Genomic DNA, 26,370 nt, shown 5'->3' on the forward strand with positions numbered 1-26,370 from the left:
CTGCTGTTTTACGGGCTCCTAACATATAAAAAATAAAATACGATTGTATTTGTCACATGCGCCGACTACAACAGGTATTACAGTGAAATGCTTACTTACAAGCCCTTAACCAACAATGCAGTTTTAAGAAAATTATCTTTAAAAAAGCATTAACAGTAACAAATAATTAAAGAGCAGAAGTAAAATAACAATAGCGAGGCTATATAGAGGGGGTACAGGTACAGAGTCAATGTGCGGAGGCACAGGTTAGTCAAGGAAATTTAGGTGTCTCATGTAGGTAGAGTTATTAAAGTGACTATGCATAGACAATAACAGAGAATAGCAGCAGCGTAAAAGAAAGGGGCAGGGGGCAATGCAAATAGTCTGGGTAGCCATTTGATTAGATGGTCAGGAGTCTTATGGCTTGGGGGGTAGAAGCTGTTCAGAAGCCTCTTGACCTAGACTTGGCGCACCGGTACCGCTTGCAGTGCGGTAGCAGAGAGAACAGTCTATGACTAGGGTGGCTGGAGTCTTTGACCATTTTTAGGGCCTTCCTCTGACATTCCTCTGGTACAGAGGTCCTGGATGGCAGAAAGCTTGGCCCCAGTGGTGTACTGGGCCGTACGTACTTCCCTCTGTAGTGCCTTGCAGTTGGAGGCCGAGCAGTTGCCATACCAAGTAGTGATGCAACCAGTCAGGATGTTCTCGATGGTGCAGCTGTAAAACCTCTTGAGGATCTGAGGACGCATGCCAAATCTTTTCAGTCTCCTGAAGGGGAATAGGTTTTGCCGTGCCCTCTTCACGACATGTCTTGGTGTGCTTGGACCATGTTAATTTGTTGGTGAAATAGACACCAAGGAACTTGAAGCTTGAAGCTCTCAACCTGCTCTCAACCCCGTTTTGTACTTATTTTACCTTTATTTAACTAGGCAAGTCAGTTAAGAACAAATTCTTATTTTCAATGACGGCCTAGGAACAGTGGGTTAACTGCCTTGTTCAGGGGCAGAACAACAGCTCCGGGATTTGATCTTGCAACCTTTCTGTTACTAGTCCAACTCCTTAACCACTAGGCTACCTGCCGAGTGGGGGCATGCTTGGTCCTCCTTTTCCTGTAGTCCACAATCAGCTCCTTTGTCCTGATCACAATGACGATGAGGTTGACGATGAGGTTGTTATCCTGGCACCACACGGCCAGGTCTGACATCCTCCCTATAGGCTGTCTTGTCGTTGTCGGTGATCAGGCCTACCACTGTTGTGTCATCGGCAAACTTGATGGTGTTGGAGTCGTGCCTGGTCATGCAGTCATGAGTGAACAGGGAGAACAGGAGGGAACTGAGCACGCACCCCCGAGGGGCCCTCGTGTTGAGGATCAGCGTGGGGATGTGTTGTTTCCTACCCTATCCACCTGGGGGCGGCCCGTCAGGAAGTCCAGGATCCAGTTGCAGAGGGAGGTGTTTCGTCCTTAGCTTTGTGATGAGCTTTGAGGGCACTATGGTGTTGAACGCTGAGCTGTAGTCAATTAATGACATTCTCACATAGGTGTTCATTTTGTCCAGGTGTGAAAGGGCAGTGTGGAGTGCAATAGAGATAACATCATCTGTGGATCTGTTTGTGACAGTATGCAAATTGGAGTGGGTCTAGGGTTTCTGGGATAATGGTGTTGATGTGAGCCCGGACCAGCCTTTCAAAGTACTTCATGGCTACAGACCTGAGTCCTACGGGTCAGTAGTCATTTATGCATGTTACCTTAGTGTTCTTGGGCACAGGGACTATGGTGGTCTGCTTGAAATATGTTGGTATTACAGACTCAGACAGGGAGAGGTTGAAAATGTCAGTGAAGACCCTTGCCAGTTTGTCAGCGCACGCTTGGAGTACACGTCCTGGTAATTTGTCTGGCCATGCGGCGTTGTGAATGTTGACCTGCTTAAAGGTCTTACATCGGCTGCGGAGAGTGTGATCACACAGTCGTCCATAACAACTGGTGCTCTCATGCATGTTTCAGTGTTACTTGCCTTGAAGCGAGCATAGAAGTAATTTAGCTCGTCTGTAGGCTTGTGTCACTGGGCATCTCTCGGGTGTGCTTCCCTTTGTAGTCTGTAATAGTTTGCAAGCCCTGCCACATCCGAAGAGTGTGGGAGCCGGTGTAGTATGATTCAATCTTAGTCCTGTACTGATGCTTTGCCTGTATGATGGTTCGTCGGAGGGCATAGCGGGATTTCTTATAAGCTTCTGGGTTAGAGTCTGGCACCTTGAAAATGGCAGCTCTACCTTTTAGCTCAGTGCGGATGTTGCTTGTAATCCATGGCTTCTGGTTGGGGTATGTACGTTCAGTCACTGTTGGGAAAACGTCATCAATGCACTTATTGATGAAGCCAGTGACTGATGTGGTGTACTCCTCAATGCCATAGGAAGAATCCCAGACAATATTCCAGTCTGTGCTAGAAAAACAGTCCTGTAGCTTAGCATCTGCTGCATATCACCACTTTTTTATTGACCGAGTCACTGGTGCGTCCTGCTTTAATTTTTGCTTGTAAGCAGGAATCAGGAGGATGAAATGATTGTCAGATTTGCCAAATGGAGTGCGAGGGAGAGCTTAGTATGCGTCTATGTGTGTTGAGTAAAAGTGATCTAGAGTTATTTTTCCCTCTGGTTGCACATTTAACATGCTGTAAGATATCAGGTAAAACAGATTTAAGTTTCCCTGCATTAAAGGCCCCGGCCACTAGGAGGCCGTATACAGCTCGTTGAGTGCAGTCTTAGTACCAGCATCGGTTTGTGGTTGTAAACAGACAACTACGAAGAGTATAGATGAAAACTTGATATTCTACCTCAGGCAAGCAAAACCTTGATACATAGACAGCCACCCCTTGTCTTACCAGAGGTTGCTGTTCTATCCTGCCGATACAGTGTACAACCCGACAGCTGTATGTTATTCATGTCGTCGTTCAGCCACAACTCATAAGATATTACAGCTTTTAATGTCCCGTTGGTAGTTTAATCTTGATCGTAGGTCACTGATTTTATTTTCCAATGATTGCACGTTGGTCAATAGAATGGATGGCAGTGGGGGTTTACTCGCTCGCCTACGAATTCTCAGAAGGCAGCCCGACCTCCGCCTCCTTTTTCTACGTCTTTTCTTCATGCAAATGACAGGGATTTGGGCCTGTTCCCGGGAAAGCAGTATATCCTTCACGTCGGACTCGTTAAAATAAAAATCTTCTTCCAGTTTTAGGTGAGTAATCGCTGTTCTGATGTCCAGAAGTTATTTTTGGTCATAAGAGACGGTAGCAGTAACATTATGTACAAAATATATATATATTTTTTTAAAGTTACAAACAATGCAAAAAAACAAAGAAAATAGCACAACCTTGTGCAATCTGCCCAGTGACGTGATCTTCCCAGTGACGCAAACCTACCAGATGGGCTAAATGCCTTTTATGCTCGCTTCGAGGCAAGCAACACTGAAGCATGCATGAGAGCACCAGCTGTTCCGGACGACTGTGCGATCACGCTCTCCGTAGCCGATGTGAGTAAGACTTTTAAACAGGTCAACATTCACAAGGCTGCGGGGACAGATGATTACCAGGACGTGTCTTCACTGACACTTGCCCGTTTCAAGCAGACCGCCATAGTCCTTGTGCCCAAGACAGAGAAGGTAACCTGCCTAAATGACGACCGCCATGTAGCACTCACGTCTGTAGCCATGAAGTGCTTTGAAAGGCAGGTCATGGCTCACATCAGCACCAGATGACTAAATCTCAATTGCACTCCACACTGCCCTTTCCCACCTGGACAAAAGGAACACCTAAGTGAGAATGCTGTTCATTGACTACAAATCAGTGTTCAACACCATAGTGCCCACAAAGCTTATCACTAAGCTAAGGACCCTGGGACTAAACACCTCCCTCTGCAACTGGATCCTGGACTTCCTGACGGGCCGCCCCAAGGTGATAAGGGTGGGCAACACCACATCTGCCACACTGATCGTGGACTACAGAAAAAGGGGGGCCGAACACACCCCCATTCACATCAACGGGGCTGAAGTGGAGCGGGTCGAGATCTTCAAGTTCCTTGGTGTCCACATCACCAACAAACTATCATAGTCCAAACACAACAAGACAGTCGTGAAGAGGGCATGACGCCTATTCTCCCTTAGGAGACTGAAAAGATTTGGCCCCAGATCCTCAAAAAGTTCCACAAATGCACCATCGAGAGTATCCTGACCGGTTGTGTCACCACCTGGCAACCTCTCAACATCCAAACAGAAGGTGCTACAGAGTGTAGTGTGTACGGCACAGACATCACTGGGGCCAGGCTTCCTGCCATTCAGGACCTCTACACTAGGCGGTGGCTCGGGGAGGTCCAAAAAAATTGTCAAAGACTCCAGCCACCCAAGTTTTATATGCTACCGCATGGCAAGTCTAGGTCAAAATGGCACCTTAACAACTTCCACCCCAAGCAATAAGACCGCTGAAAAATGTATCAAATGGCTACCAGTTTCTTTGAATGCATTGATGCCCCCCCCTTTTTTTTGTACAATTCTGCTGCTCGCTATTTATTATCTATGCATAGTCACTTTACCCCTACCTACATGTACATAATACTTAAATTACCACGACTAACCTGTGCCCCCGCACATTGACTCATTACCGGTACCCCCAGTTTATAGCCTCGTTATTGCCCTGGTACTTGGGGAAAACAGCCAATTTATAAAAACAACATTTCATTAAATAACAAAAAATGTGTAAACTATAGCCACTTAATTCCATTCATAGTCCAAGCAAGACCATCATTCACATACCACCATTTTACCAAACTCTTTGTGTCAGCAATTGGACAATTGTTTTTGGAGGTGCTGGTTACCCCAAGGTACCTTATACAGTGGGGCAAAAAAAGTATTTAGTCAGCCACCAATTGTGCAAGTTCTCCCACTTAAAAAGATGAGAGAGGCCTGTAATTTTCATCATAGGTACACTTCAACTATGACAGACAAAATGGAGAAAACAAATCCAGAAAATCACATTGTAGGATTTTTAATGAATTTATTTGCAAATTATGGTGGAAAATAAGTATTTGGTCAATAACAAAAGTTTATCTCAATACTTTGTTATATACCCTTTGTTGGCAATGACAGAGGTCAAACGTTTTCTGTAAGTCTTCACAAGGTTTTCACACACTGTTGCTGGTATTTTGGCCCATTCCTCCATGCAGATCTCCTCTAGAGCAGTGATGTTTTGGGGCTGTTGCGGGGTAACACGGACTTTCAACTCCCTCCAAAGATTTTCTATGGGGTTGAGAACTGGAGACTGGCTAGGCCACTCCAAGACCTTGAAATGCTTCTTACGAAGCCACTCCTTTGTGGCCCGGGCGGTGTGTTTGGGATCATTGTCATGCTGAAAGACCCAGCCACGTTTCATCTTCAATGCCCTTGCTGATGGAAGGAGGTTTTCACTCAAAATCTCACGATACATGGCCCCATTCATCCATTCATTCATTTGATGTTTCCACCCCCATGCTTCACAGTAGGTATGGTGTTCTTTGGATACAACTCAGCATTCTTTGTCCTCCAAACACAACGAGTTGAGTTTTTACCAAAAAGTTATATTTTGGTTTCATCTGACCTTATGACATTCTCCCAATCTTCTTCTGGATCATCCAAATCCTCTCTAGCAAACTTCAGATGGGCCTGGACATGTACTGGCTTAAGCAGGGGGACACGTCTGGCACTGCAGGATATGAGTCATTGTCGGCGTAGTGTGTTACTGATGGTAGGCTTTGTTACTTTGGTCAAAGCTCTCTGCAGGTCATTCACTAGGTCCCCCCGTGTGGTTCTGGGATTTTTGATCACCGTTCTTGTGATCATTTTGCGTGGAGCCCCAGATCTAGGGAGATTATCAGTGGTCTTGTATGTCTTCCATTTCCTAATAATTGCTCCCACAGTTGATTTCTTCAAACCAAGCTGCTTACCTATTGCAGATTCAGTCTTCCCAGCCTGGTGCAGGTCTACAATTTTGTTTCTGGTGTCCTTTGACAGCTCTTTGGTCTTGGCCATAGTGGAGTTTGGAGTGTGACTGTTTGAGGTTGTGGACAGGTGTCTTTTATACTGATAACAAGTTCAAACAGGTGCCATTAATACAGGTAACGAGTGGAAGACAGAGGAGCCTCTTAAAGAAGAAGTTACAGGTCTGTGAGAGCCAGAAATATTGTTTGTTTGTTGGTGACCAAATACTTATTTTCCACCATAATTTGCAAATAAATTCATTAAAAATCATACAATGTGATTTTCTGGATTTTTTTTCTAATTTTGTCTGTCATAGTTGAAGTGTACCTATGATGAAAATTACAGGCCTCTCTCATCTTTTTAAGTGGGAGAACTTGCACAATTGGTGGCTGACTAAATACTTTACTGTATCTTCAAGGCCTGACATTTTATAAATGCTTTTGAATATATTTTTGCAGCATCTCTAAACCTATTCCATTAATATTTTTAACTCATTTTAAAAGAGAGTTCCTATTCATCCTGATGACTAGGCTTCCCTTGACAACCAGGCTTCATCATGTTTCGCTGTTTGAAGTGGTTTTGGCTCTGGTTCAGTTTATTTCCGTTAAAAAAACTACTTTTTCAAGGTAACTTTAGTTAAGTAAACTATAATTTTCTTAAGGGTAGCTTAACTTCTTCCAATGGGAAGTAATTGGTAGCTTGGTAAACTATATTTTCTAAATGTAAATGTAGCTTCCCCAACACTGATTGAAAGTCAGTCAAGTCAACTACCGGATTGGCTTTCTTCTTCATGCCTTCTTGGAGAGTGCAGGAAACTGAAAATGTACAGAAGTGAAGCTGAAGTTCCTCAGCATGCTTTTTATGTATTGTGTTGACAGGTATAATTTGGTTGTGTGTACAAAATATGGAAATGGAATCTTTAGAACTACCGAGACTTACATTTTTTGTTTTGTGATCTACATCTGTCAATATTAGTTACTATGCTGTTACTAAGCCGTAATGCATTACGGCAGTGTTATGTTACAACACCTAATAGACAGACACCTAATGGTCCTAAGTGGTATTGCATGAGATGTTTTAATGAACGACACACTTCTTGTCTCCTGCCTGGGGATATTCTCAACAACACAAATATTACAGTGGCGATGAGGTGATCAAACTTCATCAACGGACATTGCTTGAAGGGAAGAATGTCGCGTGAGTAATGAAACTCGAAAATATGATGGCAATGGCAATCGTCAGTTTTTACCAGCAGTAGAAGACTGCTATAAAGCTAGCTAAGCATTACTAAATAGCACAGTGATCGGAAGCTGGTAATAGTGAACCTATTGGAGTCCAGAAAATCGACACTGGTGGGGAAAGTAAGAACTGGCATTGAACCCAATGAAAAAAAGGTGATCTCAGTGGAGAATATGTATTCTGATAAAGGGGGAAATATTTTCAACAAAAGAAATAGGCATACGAAGACAAAATAAACGTAAAACAGTGTGTGCATGATTACAAATGTGTGCAGAGAATGAAGAAATTGCAAAAACTTGAAGAATTAGATGAACATTCTGAAAATGAAGGAATGCAAGTGAATGTAGAAACAGAACAAATAACTATGAAAATGGCAACCATTGGTCAAGTACCAGAGTTTGAGGCTACAAAAGAGGATTACTATTTAGAGTGCTTTGAGCGTTGGCTGGCTGCAAATGAACTCAAAAGATTTTAAAAAGCAGACGTGTTTCTCAATGTTTTGGAGTGAGAATTAAACGCAGACAATTGCGTGAGTTTCTCCAGGTATCTCAGATACAAGATCAAAGCACAAGGATTGCACCAAACCGACAGCAACAGCAACCACGAATGTATCAGAGCGGAGATAATTGTTGGGGTTCCTGAACTACAGACGTAGGATCTTAATTTGATCACCCTGCAATGTAGTAAATGTAAAACTTCTATAGTGTATTTGAGATTTAAAAAGGCATCTGAAGTTTGTAATTTCCACTTTGAAATTTCAGATGAGATTTTTTCGTTACGAAAAATGTATTATCCCCTACAAAAACCTATCCTGTTGCATCAACTTCACCAACTGCTGCAGGCCAACAAAGTGGAAATGGTTTTCGCAATTAGAAGAAGCATTCAAAACTTGCGAACAGCATCTTCGAAAGACCACTACGACACAGAGACGAAGCGGAGGCTCGCGTGTGATGCATCTTCATAAGGAGTAGGAGCCGTCATCTCAGATATTTTATCAATCAGGAGAAGAACACCCCCATCGCATTTGCATCACAGTGTCACGTTCTGACCTTAGTTCTTTCTGTTATGTCTTTGTTTTAGTATGGTCAGGGCGTGAGTTGGGTGGGTTGTCTTTGTTCCTTTTCTATGTTGTGTTTTGCGTTTGGCCTGGTATGGTTCTCAATCAGAGGCAGGTGTCGTTAGTTGTTTCGTTTAGTTTCCCCTTTGTTATTTCGTTTAGTGTTCTCGGCTTAATAAATATATGATGAACACTTACCATGCTGCGCTTTGGTCCTCACCTCATTCCAACGACGACTGTGACACACAGACTGTCACCAAGTGAGAAAAATTCAGCTCAAATTCAGAAGGAAACCCTGAGCATAATATTTGGAGTGCAGAACTTTCACAAATACCTCTACGGAAGGAACTTCCAATTGCTGACAGATCACAAGCCTCTGTTGGCCATCCTTGGACCAAAATCAGCCATACCAACCATGGCTGTACTTCGAATGCAACTTTGGGCTCTGATACGGCTAGCCTACGACCACGAGATCGAGTACAGACGAAATGATCACGCAAATGCAGATGCACTATCAAGACTACCATGCAAAAGTGACACCGCCATTGAAGTAATAGAGCAGTCTTCCAGATCTCTCTCATCGACAAACTGCATAAATCTCCTTCAGACAGGGCAAAGGAAACCAAGAAAGACCCAGTGCTTTCAAAAGTCTTGGACTTAACATAGGTGGGCGGGCCAACATTTGTAAGCGACAATAGCCTTTGTCCATTTAACAATAACAAATATCAGTTATCTACAAATCAAGGCTGTGTTCTGTGGGGATCAAGGGTGGTGTTACCTCCCAAGTTCTGGAGGAGACTGCTGTCTGACCTGTATGAGGGACTTCCAGGGGTCACTCAAATTAAAGCACTTGCCCGCAGTTATCTGGAACCACTTCTAAATGTTTTCCAAAACAACGGATTAAGGCACATCCTGCTACCAACTTACCATCCTGCATCAAAAGGAGCAGCGGAGAGCAGTGCAAACCTTTAAGAAGGACAAGACTCAAGGTTCAGTCTGTGCCCACCCACCAAAGGCTTGCCCATTTGCTGTTCATTTACCGGCACACACCACACACACAGTAACGGAATGTACACCAGCTGAACTGTTTCTGAAACGCCAACCACATACCCACCTGACACTGTTGAAACCAGAGTTGTCCAACACTGTGGCTAAGCACCAGATACAGCAGAATAAATCTCATGACAGACTCAGACTGTCAGAGAATTCAAAGAGGGAGATGATAAGGGTGATGGTACATGATTTCAGACACCCCAAGAAGGTGTGATCCTTCGACGCATAGCTCTTTTTACCTACCATGTCCAAGTTGATCAATGCCATGTCAACGTTTATGTGGATCATCTGCTACTGTCCAATGCCCCAGCAGAGACAACGACAACAACGACCCCCAGGACGATGCTCCTGACTGTGGACGTACAAAAGAGACAGAGCCTGACCTTCCACCCGAACCTGGCCTACCACTGGAAGCCCAGGAAGAGCGGAGGTATCCTTTTCAACAGCAAAGAGCACCTCGAAAGCTTGACCTTTGAGTTGAAAAATGAACAGTGAAATAAACAAAGACTGATACGTTCTAAAGCAAAGTGAAAGAAAAAAGAAATGACCTGTCTTTAGTTAATAGAGAACAAGTTCCTCCTTCAGGGCAGAATAATCTCCTGGACTTGTGCTGGGCTCTGATAAGTCTACTTCCACCCAGTAGTTGAGACATTTTAAATATGCATTGTTCAGGTATTGCATTAGAGTATTTCCAAAATACTTACCTGATTCTTAGGAGTTAAAAGCTATGGCGGCAGGAGCGCAGTATCTGTGATCTACGTCTGTCTATATTAGTTGCAATGATGTTACTAAGCAGTAATGCATTATGAAAGTGTTACGTTACGACACATCAACAAATCGACAAATCAAAATCAAAATCAAATCAAATCAAATTGTATTTGTCACCTACACATGGTTAGCAGATGTTAATGCTAGTATAGCGAAATGCTTGTGCTTCTAGTTCCGACAATGCAGTAATAACCAACAAGTAATCTAACTAACAATTCCAAAACTACTGTCTTATACACACAAGTGTAGGGGGATAAAGAATATGTACATAAAGATATATGAATGAGTGATGGTACAGAGCGGCATAGGCAAGATACAGTAGATGGTATCGAGTACAGTATATACATATGAGATGAGTATGTAAACAAAGTGGCATAGTTAAAGTGGCTAGTGATACATGTATTACATAAAGATGCAGTAGATGATATAGAGTACAGTATATAAGTATACATATGAGATGAATAATGTAGGGTATGTAAACATTATATTAGATAGCATTGTTTAAAGTGGCTAGTGATATATTTTACATCATTTCCCATCAATTCCCATTATTAAAGTGGCTGGAGTTGAGTCAGTGTGTTGGCAGCAGCCACTCAATATTAGTGGTGGCTGTTTAACAGTCTGATGGCCTTGAGATAGAAGCTGTTTTTCAGTCTCTCGGTCCCAGCTTTGATGCACCTGTACTGACCTCGCCTTCTGGATGATAGCGGGGTGAACAGGCAGTGGCTCGGGTGGTTGTTGTCCTTGATGATCTTTATGGCCTTCCTGTAACATCGGGTGGTGTAGGTGTCCTGGAGGGCAGGTAGTTTGCCCCCGGTGATGCGTTGTACAGACCTCACTACCCTCTGGAGAGCCTTACGGTTGTGGGCGGAGCAGTTGCCGTACCAGGCGGTGATACAGCCCACCAGGATGCTCTTGATTGTGCATCTGTAGAAGTTTGTGAGTGCTTTTGGTGACAAGCCGAATTTCTTCAGCCTCCTGAGGTTGAAGAGGCGCTGCTGCGCCTTCTTCACGATGCTGTCTGTGTGGGTGGACCAATTCAGTTTGTCTGTGATGTGTATGCCGAGGAACTTAAAACTTACTACCCTCTCCACTACTGTTCCATCGATGTGGATAGGGGGGTGTTCCCTCTGCTGTTTCCTGAAGTCCACAATCATCTCCTTAGTTTTGTTGACGTTGAGTGTGAGGTTATGGTGAGGTTATGTGAGGCTATGGTCCTAAGTGGTCCTAAGTGGTAGGACCACGAGATGTTTAACTAAACGACACGCTAACCTGTACTCCCGTCTCCTGCCTGGTGTTATTCTCCACAACACAAATATTACAAAATTGACTGTGCATGCATTCTGACATCTACTGTATCATTCCAGATTCTACTATATGGTAAACTAGGGCTGTCCCCAACTAAAAAGAATATTGGTCAACAGAAAGTTCTGTTATTTCGACCAATCATTTGCTCAAAATGTTATAGGTGTACTTTTCCATATATAGACACACCCTATGTGTTTTAATAAAATCAACTACGTGCATTGAGGTTGTCTGATGCTTTAAGTTTATGGTTTGATGCTTCAAGAGGGTGCCAGACATCTAGATAACCAGAAGAAATAAAATAACCTGACCCAACTATTCTCCTCCCCGCTCCTACTGGCTTTCGCAGATTCTGCCATTCCTCTCTTGAAGATGCCGGTAATAGGCTACGCGAGGAGTCGGCAACCTTTCTCATATGGAATGCCAAGTTATCTTACCATTTCTACTGATCTGCATGCCAATTATTGTTTTCTTATGCACATTTTCGTGGAACAGTTTAATTTTATAATTAAGTCTTCATATCTCAAAATCATTGTCATGTGGCTAATCAAAATTATATCCAAAGCTAAATGAAAATGATACAAACCTAAAAAGTAACTTCTACTGCCATTGCCAACTATGTAAAAATAGCCTACATAAAGCCAACAAATAAAAACATTGCAACCTGCAGGACATTGCAACCTGCAGGTAGAGAATATAATGAAAAAATAAATATCCTATAAATAGCATTGGCTACACATGGCCTGTCTGCAACAAACTTGATACATTGTATCAACTATTAACTTGGGCCTGGTCCAAAGCTTGCGCTAGCAAACTTACAACATTGTATAAAATATTCTGGGCCCGCAGTTTCCCGCGCCAGTGAGCTCGGGGCAGACACCGCTTTAGGCTATTTGCGCAAGGGATAAGAAGCAGTGCTTGACTTGGGCAGGAGCTCACCGGAGCTGAGTATCGGTACCTCAAATGTTCTACTGCTTGAGCTCCTGTTCCTCTTGTAGAATATTTGCTCAAAAATATTATGGAGCTCCTCCACCTAAATATAAAACAGTACCAGCACCCAAAATGATTACCGGAACCTATTTCAGTCCAAGTCATGCACTGATAAGAAGCCTATTTTATGACGTTTCCACTAGATCAGAACACAACATTTTTTTCCTTTCACGCTGAGTGGATATCGAAAGGGAGAGAGCTGGAATGATTTTTCAAATACATTGAGAAACTATTGTAAATCTCAATGGATGTAAAAACAGAATTTGTTGTTTGCTGTTTGATGTGAAGGAAACATTAAATTGGAGAAGCTCCACAGGTCATTAGTGGTGGTGAGTTAAGGCCAATCAGAAATACTATCAGATCCCCAAATGGGCACATTTATATGCCTACATTTGAGCACAGGCCAGGTAGCCCATAGGCCTATTTTTATGCATGTGTGTCCTTACACAACATTGACTGGAGTTCTCCAAACAAAAGACAATGACTAAATTGACAGAACTGGCAATGTGGTACAGAGCTCGATTTGGCCTCTGCATGCCTCGAGGCTCCGCAATGGATTAGTTCACTGAGATGGGCGCAAATATATATATTTGTTACTGCTCGACTAAAACAATCTCGGTCGACCAACAGCCCAACGACCAAACAATCGACTAATTGTATTTGCGCTGTTATATGAAACAAAATATAACGTGATGATTGTATCGTCACGACAGATTACCCTGGTTAAATGAACAGGTAAAAACCTGGTGGAACCTGTTTTAATTTCACAAAGGTGCCATGCCACAGATGTTCTTTGATATTCATGAACAACTGCCTGGAGTGGATGTTAGCAATACCGCTCACTTTCATCTCTCTCCCTGGCTCTTCCTCAAGTGTCTCTTTGCATACAGTGTGAACAACACATCTGAGACATGGTGCTCTCTAGCTGCTGATTATAACGGATTTGGCATGCCTGAAAAAGCCCAAATGACTGTGTCAATCTTCCCAAACCTTAGGTTTTTTACAATGGTAATACAATGCATACTATCAAATGAATGATAGTAATGTAATGTGTGTGAAAATTAGATAAAAAATAATGACAGCATGACTGATGACAAGTATTCTATGACCAACTTCTATTTCTCAGACTTTCTTCTAAAAACAATTCCTGTTGTACATGTCAGTAAGGAAAGGGTAAGAAAAAGGTATTTCCATGACTGCACAATCTTTTTTGTGTGAGGCTCCCACCCTGTCTACAGCATGATGGCCATTAGCAATGAGAGATGCTTTGATGTCATACTTCAGATGCACGGAGCTCTCAGGAGGTTGCAACAGCTGTTTCCGCCTTCAACAACATCTGCGTGTGAGCCTGACACCTACAATACAATCAAAACTTGAGACTACCTGAGTCAAACTTATTGGAGAATGGGTGAGTTGTTGAATATTGGTAGATGTATAATCAACACTGAAGTGGATAAGGACATAAAGATCACATAGGGCTCTACTAAGGCGGTGCAAGTGCCAAACGCACATTAGTTGGCCATTTCAGCATGTAAAAACTGGCGTTCTGGCATTTTCCAACCCTTGAGCCAGGTTCAGCAATTCACTTGTCTAATAACAGCTCGCTTGTTGGGTGGGAGAGGTGGCAATATTTGAGGTGTGTGCTTAAAATTAAGCGCATATCGGAATTTTAAAGACCAACGAAAAAGCAGGTCATAGCAGTAAGGCAGTTGGTAATGCCATGGATTTTGTGAGTGGAAGCGCAACCTATCCGGCCGCGATGCACAGTGTCTTTTATGCTCTTGGAACAAGAGAGGAGATCTGTTTTTGTGCCAGTAACCCTTGCATTAATAAAGATAAAAAACGAATGTTTTTCTCGATTTAGTTTCATTAGATTTAAAACAAGCATAACCTCCCCTCAGTGAAGCCACATTTTTTTGTTCTGCCTAATGCGTTCGCCAATTAGGCAAGCCTATCAATAAAGGGTTAGGCTCGTGTGACTGGTTTGAAATCAATCTTAACAACCAAAGCTTTATTAAAAGATCAAGTTTGGGAGCAGTAAAACAGTGAGCGGACATCCCCTTTTCATATATGTATTAGAGGCTGACATTTTAGTCAGCTCCCATTTTGAACATGTGTAAAACCCCCTTCATGTAAGCTATACAGTGCATTAGAAATGTATTCAGATCCCTTGACTTTTTCCACATTTTATGACATTACAGCCTTATACAGCCTCATTACAACCTTATGGGGCGGCAGGTAGCCTAGTGGTTAGAGCGTTGGACTAGTAACCGAAAGGGTGCAAGATCAAATCCCCGAGCTGACAAGGTAAAAATCTGTCGTTCTGCCCCTGAACAAAGCAGCACTGTTACTAGGCTGTCATTGAAAATAAGAATTTGTTCTTAACTGACTTGCCTAGTTAAAAAAAGTATATCATGGATACATGAGTTTTTTCCCCTCATCAATCTAAACACATAATAATAACAATGCGATAAGGGATGGTGCGGGGATGCTTTGCTGGTGACATGGTCAGTGATTCATTTAGAATTCAAGGCACACTTAACCAGCATGGCTACTACTGCAGCGATACACAATCACATCTGGTTTGCGCTTAGTGGGACTATCATTGGTTTTTCAACAGGACACTGACCCAACACGTGTTATTTCATAATTTTTCATCACAGACTTTGTCTGGAGGTGTGTTTTGAAGGAGAGTGATGGATTGCTGTATCAGATGACCTGGCTCCACAATCACCTGACCTCAACCCAATTGAGTTGGTTTGGGATGAGTTGGACTGCAGAGTGAAGGAAAAGCAGCCAACAAGTGCTCAGCATATGTGGGAACTCCTTCAAGACTGATGGAAAAGCATTGCTCATGAAGCTGGTTGAGAGAATGCCAAGAATGTGCAAAGCTGTTATCAAGGCAAAGTGTGGCTACTTTGAAGAATCTCAAATTTGTTGATATGTTAAACACTTTTTTGGTTACTACATGATTCCATTTGTGTTATTTCATAGTTGTGATGTCTTCACTATTACTCTACAATGTAGAAAATTGCAAAAAAATAAAGACCCTGGAATGAGTAGGTGTCCCCAAACTTTTGACTGGTACTGTAAGTATTCAGACCCATTAATCAGTACTTTGTTGAAGCACCTTTGGTAGCGATTACAGCCTTGCGTCTTCTTGGGTAATATGCTACAAGCTTGGCACACCTGTATTTGGGAAGTTTCTCCCATTCTTCTCTGCAGACCCTCTCAAGCTCTGTCAGGTTGGATGGGGAGCATCGCTGCACAGCTATTTTCAGGTCTCCCAGAGATGTTCGATCGGGTTGAAGACCGGGCTCTGGCTGGACCACTCAAGGACATTTAGAGACTTGTCACGAAGCCACTCCTGCGTTGTCTTGGCTGTGTACTTAGGGTCATTGTCCTGTTGAAAAGTAAACCTTTGCCTCAGTCTGAGGTCCTGAGCGCTCTGGAGCAGGTTTTTAATCAAGGATCTTTGTACTTTACTCTGTTCATCTTTTCTTCCATCCTGACTAGTCTCCTAGTCCCTGCAGCTGAAAAACATCCCCAAAACATGATGCTGCCACCACCATGCTTCACCGTAGGGATGGCGCCAGGTTTGTTCCAGACTTGACGCTTAGCATTTAGGCCAATCTTGGTTTCATCAGACCATCAGACCAGATAATCTTTTTTAAGGCTGTAACGTAACAACATGTGGAAAATGTCCTGTATTTGTCCATATGATCATCATGAAACGAGAGATGAGATGATGCCGGTGACCCTCGTATTTAGAAGTTATTTTTCTGTAACAATTGCATGTTTTCCATTTCATATGATTAAAACCCAAGCCCTCAATAGGCTACATTTACCCTTGGCCTAGGCTACTGTAATGAAGGCTGGTTCAAAAGCAATGTGTCATGTGTCTTTATTATCTTGGCAATTTTATGATATCATGCTCCTGACCAATTTATTTAGAGATATTATGGCAAAAGAAAGATACATTTTTTTAAATACACAATTTCATTAAAAGCCAAACATATTAGAATGATTCACCGTAATGGCTTTAAGATAAGAATTAAGGAGCTGTCTGCTATTTCTGGAGAGGTGTGAATGAGATTTGTAAGATGGTTCCATTATGTTTATAGAGTTCAAAAAGTACTTGCACTCAAAACCATGAAGAGGAATAACCTAAGCAGGCCGATGTCCAAAAATGATACAATTCATTGATTCCATCCTCAAAAGAATACACAAAGTGAAAGTGCTGTGGTGCTTTTATAAAAAATATATATTTCTTTTAAATAAACAGAGCATACGTTTCGACCATATGCCTTCATCAGTGCTGTACAAACAAATTAAGACGACACGTACTTAAAACACCTGCTGTGTGTAACAAGTGCAACAGGTGCAAGCAGATAGTTAATTAGAGACTGGCAAATAGGGAGTCAATGCTTATTAATATATAAAATAATATATAAAAAATATAAAAAAATAAGACAATTCATTGTCAGATATAATTGGGAAGAGACAACAGTCTGGGCTACATAGCAATACCAGAAGCAATAGATATGGACGGACTACCAGTTTCTGTAGACAACACTAGAAGAAACATAAAAGGTCATTAAGCCCTTGAGTTCTTAAGGAGAAGATCCATAGGTTACCAGTGGCCAGACGTTTTCATGAGGCTAATCATGTTGTGGTTGATCTTAAATTCTGTGCCATTGCCATTCTCAAGCTGCAGATGCCGCAATACGGATGAGTGCCTTCTCCAGTGCGAAGCCCTATGGATCTTCTCCTTAAAAACTCCACACCCAGAAGGGCTTAATGAGGAATTGGACCATGCATGTTTCTTGTAGTGTTGTCTACACACACCAGCCGTCCTGCCCCCCCCCCCCCCCCCCCCAACTGTATTTAGACATAGCCTATTTAAAACAAGCTGTTTTGATTAGAATTTCATTAGAGTTATTCACTCTCTATTTAGGCTTTATAAATAATGCATTCTATCTTGCTTATTGACAACATTCTTGCATGTCCATAGCTCAGCCATAATGGATTTACGGTAGGGCCTAGCCCCTATATCAGTGTGAATGCTATGTTCAACAACTACGACATCGTACCTATAGCGCTACTGCCGGCGCCAAGATGTCCCATTGTGTTAGGTTTGTTAAAATAGAGCCCATACTGTAAGCAACAAAGTAGCCTACTGTAGGAAAATATGAAAAGGTGTGTTGTCTAACTACACGTTCGCATACGAGGAAACCTAATGTAAGAAATGTGAATGAGGTGGCAAGGGAACCATCGAGGGAAGCAAATGAGCTCAACCAAACATGTGTTCATGTATTTTAATCTCTTTGATCAGAATGACGATGCTGCCTTCTGGCCCAGTAACACAACTTCCTGCATCAACACTGGCCACGTCACAATTATCTGTGCCTCCTAGCAAGGTGTGCACTTGTTCACTTAGCCTCACTGATTTGAATTATTTTAGATTTGCGTAACGTGGCGAATGCGTGCGACTGGGGGCGGCAAAATGTTCACGCATAGTCCTTTTAAAGCAGCTGGAGGTGTGACATTAACAGAGACAAATGAGAAAAAGGTTAACTTCTCAGCTTGACTCAGATACAAGTGGCCTTTACTATAGCTGACAGTGGTCCTCTTACGGACTCAGGATGAGGAAAATGTTTCATTGTCACCAGACAGACCTATGTGGCTACCCATGTAATAATCTACTGATCCAAGTACTTCTCAATGAAGCCATGACAACATTTGCGTTAAATGTAGAGTCAAGTACCACTTGACAATTTTAAAGTGGCACTCTGAAACGGGGGAAAATGGTAATGTAGTAATCTTATGGTAATAGAGGGCCTGACACTGGCCTTGATTTGTCTTAAAAGCATGAAACCACAAAGCTCTTATTGCCTGAATGAGCACATGAATTTGTTACGATCTTTGAATATACATGGACACTACATTCAGTATGTCATAGTTCTGCTAGTCCTTGTGCCTCTTAAATAACTCCTGACTTTGGGGCAAACATTTAAATCCTGACTTTGGGGCAAACATTTATTTACTGTCTAAATCTCTGCATCGGGGAACTTGCAGTAACTATAGTACCCCCATAACATCCATAGAGAGACAGTATTACTGCTGAAGAGAACAAATGCACATGTATGCAAAAATATCTATTGCAAAAATTGCAATTTAAAACAATACAGTACTTAGAAATAAATACAAAATATTAAAACATTGTATTTCTCAAATGTAGTTGACAAAGGTCAGGTGAAGTTGATAAGGTTCATAGTGACCTTTTAACTTCACTTGAAATGCCAAACCAACACTGGTTATTTGATGTGTATCAATAAATACACACCACCCCAAAATATTTGTTGGTACCACTTTTCATTGAATGTTTGCTGCTATAGGGTAAATGATATCAAGGTACAGCGCATTCGGAAAGTATTCAGACCCCTTGACTTTTCCCACATTGTTACATTGCAGCCTTATTCTAAAATTCTACACACAAAATTCTATAATAACAAAGCAAAAACATTTCATTTTATTCCAAATATATCATATAAAATAAACAGAAATAAAATATTTACATAAGTAGTCAGACCCTTTACTCAGTACTTTGTTGAAGCACCTTTGGCAGCGATTACAGCCTCGATTCTTCTTGGGTATGATGCTAGAAGCTTGGCACATTTGTATTTGGGGAGTTTCTCCCATTCTTCTCTGCTGATCCTCTCAAGCAGATCCTCTCAAGCTCTATCAGGTTGGATGTGGAGTGTTGCTGCACAGCTATTTTCAGATCTCTCCAGAAATGTTCGTTTGGGTTCAAGTCCAGGCTCTGGCTGGGCCACTCAAGGACATTCAGAGACTTTCCTTGCGACCTTTCTGTGTGTTGGCTGTGTGCTTAGGGTCATTGTCCTGTTGGAAGTTGAACCTTCACCCCAGTCTGAGGTCCTGACCATTCTGGAGCAGATTTTCATCAAGGATCTCTGTATTTTGCTCCATTCATCTTTGCCTCGATCATGACTAGTCTCCCAGTCCCTGCCGCTGAAAAACATCCCCACAGCATGATGCTGCCACCACCATGCTTCACCGTAGGGATGATGCCAGACATCCTCCAAATGTGACACTTGGCATTCAGACCAAAGAGTCTAATCTTGGTTTCATCAGACCAGAGAATCTTGTTTCTCATGGTCTGAGAGTGTTTTAGGTGCCTTCTGGCAAACTCCAAGCCAGCTGTCATGTGCTTTTACTGAGGAGTGGCTTCTGCCTGGCCACTCTACACTAAAGGCCTGATTGGTGGAGTGCTGCAGAGATGGTTTTCCTTCTGGAAGGTTCTCCCATCTCCACAGAGGAGCTCTGGAGCTCTATCAGAGTGACCATTGGGTTGTTGGCCACCTCCCTGACCAAGGCCCTTCTCTCCCGATTGCTGTTTGGCTGGGCGGCCAGCTCTAGGAAGAGTCTTGGTGGATCCAAACGTCTTCCATTTAAGAATGATGGAGGCCAATGTGTTCTTGGGGACCTTCAATGCTGCTGACATTTTTTGGTACCCTTCCGCAGATCTCTGCCTCGACACAATCCTGTTTCGGAGCTCTACGGACAATTCCTTCAACCTCATGGCTTGGTATTTGCTATTTGCTCTGACATGCAAATCAACTGTGGGACCTTATATAGACAGGTGTGTGCCGCTGCAAATCATGTCCAATCAATTGAATTGACCAAAGGTGGACTCCAATCAAGTTGTAGAAACATCTCAAGGATGATCAATGGAAACCGGATGTACTTGAGCTCAATTTCAAGTCTCACAGCCATGGTACTGAATTATTTCATACATTTGTAAAAATGTCTGAAAACCAGTTCTCTTTGTCATTATGGGGTATTGTGTGTAGACTGATGAGGAGAATTTCTTTTATTTAATACCTTTTAGAATATGGCTGTAACGTAACAATACAGGGAAGAAGTCAAGGGGTCGGAATACTTTCCAAATGCACTGTATTTAATGTAATGTTGATAGCATTTCCCTTGTTTGTGATAAACAGCATCACTTTAAGAGGCCACGCCTGAGATGAGTCTCGCCAGCCATCATTCTTTCTGCTGAAGGAAGCTACGTTGCTGACATTGCCATGTTGCATTAGAGTCACGCCAAGAAAAATAAGGGGACACAATCTAGGACATGCTGTCTAAAATCATCTGAAACAACTTCAGATAGTCCACAGTGAGCCAGAGAAACGCTCTTATAAGACAGTGTAATTCTTTCAAATCAGAGAGCTCTCACACACTAACCCAGGATGCTCAAACCCTGATTTCGCCTTTTATTCACACCAGCACCGAACCTAGAAATATCTGTTCGCGGTGGAAACAAACAGGGCTGGCTAATAAAGAATAATACATTATCACATGCACACAATCATATGAATAAATCTAGCACTGCAACCAACTATTGGCAATAATTTGTCAGGCCAATCATGTATGATTTCTCAAAGACATACAGTCAAATCAAAATGGTAAATGAAATGCCGTGTGTTCCGTATTAAGGTACCAAAAATGTTGAGACAAGCAGGATCTCTCACCGGTCTTACAGATGGGGCAGCACTGATCAGGCTCATACACTGGGTCCACACACTCTGTCTGGGGGCAAGCTGACACAGAGCACAACACCTCTCCACTCCCCTCACAGCGACACTTCTCACACGGAGACACCTGGGGACAGGGGGAAAAGACTGTTTAAAAATATCTCTCTCTCTCTCTCTCTCTCTCTCTCTCTCTCTCTCTCTCTCTCTCTCTCTCTCTCTCTCTCTCTCTTTCTCTCTCTCTCTCTCATATGCAAGTACTCACTCACTCGCCTGTCTGGTCCACTAGCCAATATAGGGACATTGGACATCAAACATTCAGCCACAGAGCTTAGAACACAGGGAGGTCCCATCTTACGGCACTTTATGGGAAATACATACTTCATTTGAAGGAGACATGAGTTGAGAAATGAACTTCAGTGCACAATCAACCGAGAATAGGGAAATCAATGCGCTGATTGTGTGCTCAGTTGGAAACAGAAGATATAAGCTGGAAATGTCTTGCTTTGTGAACTAGAGAGAACAGTTTGATTAATGGAGCTTTCCAAGTCTGAAAGTATTGGGGAAAAACAGGGCCCATGACCGTATGATGCAACTTGTGTCGACAATATGCCTTCAACCAAGTCACCCCCCTTGACTGGAGATGCTACCACCGTAGGCTTTAGTCTGAAGCCACTCGTGGCCATGTGAGCGTTTCCTTTTAAATCGGAGAACATAGGTTAATCCTAACAGCATGGATAAAGACGATTGCAGAGCGGCTCGAGCTTCTGACCAGCACTCCAATGTGAGAAACGGCAAGAGAGAGACCACACTAAACAGTACCGCCGCAGAACACAGCAATCGACCACAAGGCTCTGTCTGTTGCTTTGTTTCTAAACCTCTGGGCAGGCATCCACAGAGGATAGGAGACATTTACTTTAGTGGAAGTGGGTCTCTCTCTCTCTTTCCTTTCTCTCTTTCTGATCTCTCTCTCTCTCTCTCTCTGCACAGACTTCTCCCAGGAGAGCTACAAGCTGTGCCTCTCAATACAGAGCTGCTTGTATCACTCTGCATTAACGGAAATAAGTCCCATATTAGATCTAACCTCCTGGTGTGACCCTCCAGTGCTAGCACAAAGGGATGCCTTAAACAGTCACATATAATACCTTTCTTTCATCAAAAATAGAATAGAAGGCTGATGGAATAGTTGTGGATGGAACTTCTAAAATAAATAAAAGAATAAGCCCTCTTGAGGTCTCCTGGGCTTGGCTTAAAATAGATAACTCCACCAAGACCAGAATATATAATATATCAAGATAAGAATAATAACACAATTACTCTTAAGCTTAAACATACTATTGAATTTAGCAGCCCCAAGGAATGTTCCAACTTTGTGTGAATAAAATAAATGCTGACTTTTGCCATCATAAAATGTGCTTCGCTGCTTGTTTGCTTGCTACACTGAAAAGTATTTTGGCATAGTATTCACGATACACTGGCAATCTATCAACAGTTTCCCACATGGAATTTCTACGGAGACCGAAACGTTGGTAATAAGTTCCACTAAAACTGTGGAACATCTAGATTGCCAGCCGACGAAATTCAACTCCATGATTTACAATGAAGTTGAGCAGCGACTAGTGGGGACTGGAGCTCCGACGTCATTTTAGCATCCAAAGAATAGCTCGCAACTACCCAGAACAATGTCGTGTGCAGAGGTGTAAAGTACTTAAGTAAAAATACTTTATAGTAGTTTTTGGGTTATCTGTACTCTACTTTCCTATTTATATTTTTGACAGCTTTAACTTTTACTTCACAACATTCCTGAAGAAAATAATGTACTTTTTACTTCATACATTTTCCCTGACACCCAAAATGAATGATTACATTTTGAATGCTTAGCAGGAAAGAAATATGGTCCAATTCATACACTAAGCAAGGGAACATCCCTCGTCAAGGGAACATGCCTCTGATCTGGCGGACTCACTGAACACACGTGCTTCATTTGTAAATGTTGTCTGAGTGTTGGAGTGTGCCCCCCTGGCTATCCGTAAATGTTTTAAAAAATAACAAGAAAATAGTGCCGTCTGGTTTGCTTAATATAAGGAATTTTAAATGATTTATACTTTTACTTGATACTTAAGTATATTTGAGCAATTACATTTACTTTTGATACTTAAGTATATTTAAAACCAAATACTGTTATTAAGACAGTTTACTGGATGTGCCTTTTGCACACATTGTATACACATTGTGTATATATAGACCCCCCCTTTGTTTTCTACTGTGTTATTGACTTGTTAATTGTTTACTCCATGTGTAACTCTTTGTTGTATGCTCACACTGCTATGCTTTATCTTGGCCAGGTCGCAGTTGCAAATGAGAACTTGTTCTCAACTAGCCTACCTGGTTAAATAAAGGTGAAATAAAAAAAATAAAAAAATAAACTGGATGACTTTCACTTTTACTTGAGTCATTTTCTATTAAAGTATCTTTACTTTTACTCAAGTATGATATTTAGGTACTTTTTCAACCACTGGTAGTGTGTCATTCATTTTATGTGACGTCAGAGCTCCAGTCTTCCCACACAAGTCGCCGCTCAACTCCATCGTAAATCGTGGAGTTGCGTTTAATCAGCTACTAGATCACTAGTGTGCTGGAGTTTCTTTTCAATTCAGAGGTTGATCTCTTGATCTCTTGACTGTCATAAGAAAACTGTCACAAGAAAACATTTCAATTAAATAGCACTATGAAAGAGGTTGCCTAAGGATGTCATCATCACCTGGGTTGTATTCATGTAGAAAAACGTTTTGAAACGGATAACAAACACTAGCGTTTCTTGTTGTACGCGTTCAGGTAATCCATTCCCGTTTTGGCTCGTTTTCTTATGTTTGCTTCCTAGAGAATAAACCCCTGTCAACCTTTAAAGATATAATTTCCAGACTCACCTTAAACTCTTGTAGCGTTGTGTAGACCTTACCCCTGAACTCACAGTAGTTCTTCTTCTCCTTGCACTCTGGACAGCACTGGCTGGTGTCCACCCGGATGCAGCGAGGGTGAACTTTGGGACATTCAGGTTTGGCACACAGGGGTCCCTCGTCCGTGCAGAGGCAAGGGCATGTGGAGGGCCCCGGGGTAAACTTCTCCCCGATGGCAAACACAAAACCACTTTCGTCCATGCAGCCCTTCCCCCTGTAATCTGGATATGCGTACTCGTCGATAGCGTCAAGAGAAAGATTTGTTTCACTCGTGGGACCCTCGTCTACTCGGCTCAGGCCCCCCTCTTGCTCTTCCCACAACTCCTGTGATGCCTTCCCACCCTTGGATCCAGCAAGTTTCTGGATGCTGGAGTTTGGCCTGGATCTGTTGACAGAGGTTCTGTTGCTGGCCCCTCTGTGGGTCTCCAGGCCCATGAAGCTGATCTCCTCCAGCTGCTGCTGGGTGCTGTAGCCGAGCGCCCCCACTGAGGCCTGCTGCTTGTCCTCTCTGGCCTGGGTCAGGACAAGCTCCAAGCGTTCCCGGCTCACTGACAAGTCTGCCAGGGGATTACACTGAGTACTGGTCAGAAACAACATAAGAAAGAGGACTTCCACTGTCATGGCAACAGAGTGCACCATCTCTCCCCACCACCTGGAAGGTGGGATGACACCTTGGCTTCACATAACACACTTCATATCTCAGGTGTGAGCCAGTCCATCTGGAAAAAGAGAATGAAACTGGAATTACGTATTTGACCGTATGTAGTCTAGACATTGATATTGTCTCTTAGCCTGGTCCAAATTCTGTGCTTTATAGCAAACTCCTCTTGTCGTTATCACGGCCAAACAATGACCAAGACAATGACCATAGGAGTTGGCTATACAGCATAAAAATATCTGACTAATTGTCTTCATGTTAGCCCCAATAAAGGTTCTGCTTTTTCATTGCAATACCGGATCCTATCAAAGAAACACCTCACATGACCTAAAGAAAACTTCAGTGACTTGGGCTGTCAGAACGGAGTGCATTCATATTGCCGGTGTCAGGAAATCAATAGGCTTTCTTACACTAACTTCCTTGCATCAAATGCTCCCAGCAGGGACAGACTGTGGAGATAAATTGCCAAAAACGAACCTGAATCTCACTCCCCACCCGGAACAAAGGAAATATAATCAATGGATTCCGGTTCAAATAAAATCAGACAACTATACAGGGAGAAATTGATTAGAAAAGAGATCATGATTCTTTTCAGGAAGAATGAATTTACTGTAGCTAGAGGACATTTCTAGACCAACTTAGATCACTGAACAGCGTAAAAAGTGTATATTTCTTCCTTTATTTCTTTACATTTTTGGGGGCCTTGTTGTGCATTGTTTGGTGTTTGTTAGGCATTACTGCATTGTGGGAGCTAGAAACATAAGCATTTCGCTGCACCTGCGATAACATCTGATAAATATGTGTATGCAACCCCAAAAAATGGATTTGAAAAAAATAACAATAAAATGAAGTGTTCCATTATATGTTCTAAATCTATGGCTCTGGTTGTACATGTGCAGTGGTCTCACACACCAGGCCTGGGGCCACCAAACTGCAGCTTACGGATCTGATGTGGCATGCAGGCCAGGAGTTTAAGACCACTAATGTTAATTAAGGGAATCAATATTTGTTTCACTATTTATATTGGTCAAATAATGCCCCCCCCCCTTTTTTCTTTTTTTTACAATGAAATCTATTGAATTCAGTAATCAAACAATGGTTGTTTTATGACAAACATGCTGTCATAAACAGACAAACTGTCATGACTATATATGACATTGGCTATGATATTATCATGGCACCAACATCCTAGTTAAGTTGTAGCCTTGCAACAAGGCTTGGCTTCTGCGAGCCAGAATGGCTCATGCTGTAGGAGCAGGAGCCTATCTCCAGTTTCTGTAGCGTGAGACAGGGTTTACCCTATGGGTCCACATCTGGTCCCATTTTTACAGTCTTTGGTATGTATAGATAATTAATCTCACTGTGCGTGCGTGCGTGCGTGCGTGTGTAAATAAAGTTTCCCTGTGTGTACCTTTTGTGAGGCCTTATTCCCCTCTGACCGGGGGGCAGAGTCACAGACCAGCAAAAGCAGAGAGTCGCTCTCTGATAGTATGACTCGGCCAGGGATCGAACTCCCAACCTTCCAATCTCAGGGTGGACACTAACCGCAATGCCACTAAGTTGGTCTTAGGTAAGCAGGACATACGACAATGAATACATTAAGATGATGAGTTTCTTTTTTCGTTTCATTACTAATCAAATGATTTGATTACCCAACTAACTTGACATGTTCATGATTTGAGTTTGAATGCCTTACTTTGTTTTGTTTCGACTTTCAATCATGTTCAGTAGTATGTAGTCAGTAGTATGTTGAGTACATTTTTTTCACTCTACTAAAACACTTGCAGTGGGATCAATATTTGTATCTT

The 26,370-nt window shown here is 42.3% G+C and overlaps 1 protein-coding gene across 1 annotated transcript in view; it reads right to left on the reverse strand.

The window, feature by feature from the left end:
• The window catches only part of LOC109899065 (brorin), a 52,273-nt gene that overhangs the window by 8,296 nt on the left and 17,607 nt on the right, over window positions 1-26,370 (reverse strand). The window contains exons 2-3 of the mRNA XM_020494114.2: window positions 23,875-24,623; window positions 20,948-21,077 (exon numbers count right to left, since the gene is read on the reverse strand). Coding sequence (XP_020349703.1) covers window positions 20,948-21,077; window positions 23,875-24,543 — 799 coding nt within the window. The 5' untranslated portion in view covers window positions 24,544-24,623. The remainder of the gene's footprint in view (window positions 1-20,947; window positions 21,078-23,874; window positions 24,624-26,370) is intronic.

This window comes from Oncorhynchus kisutch, linkage group LG11 (genome assembly GCF_002021735.2).
Source record: "Oncorhynchus kisutch isolate 150728-3 linkage group LG11, Okis_V2, whole genome shotgun sequence".
NCBI classification, from domain to species: domain Eukaryota; kingdom Metazoa; phylum Chordata; class Actinopteri; order Salmoniformes; family Salmonidae; genus Oncorhynchus; species Oncorhynchus kisutch.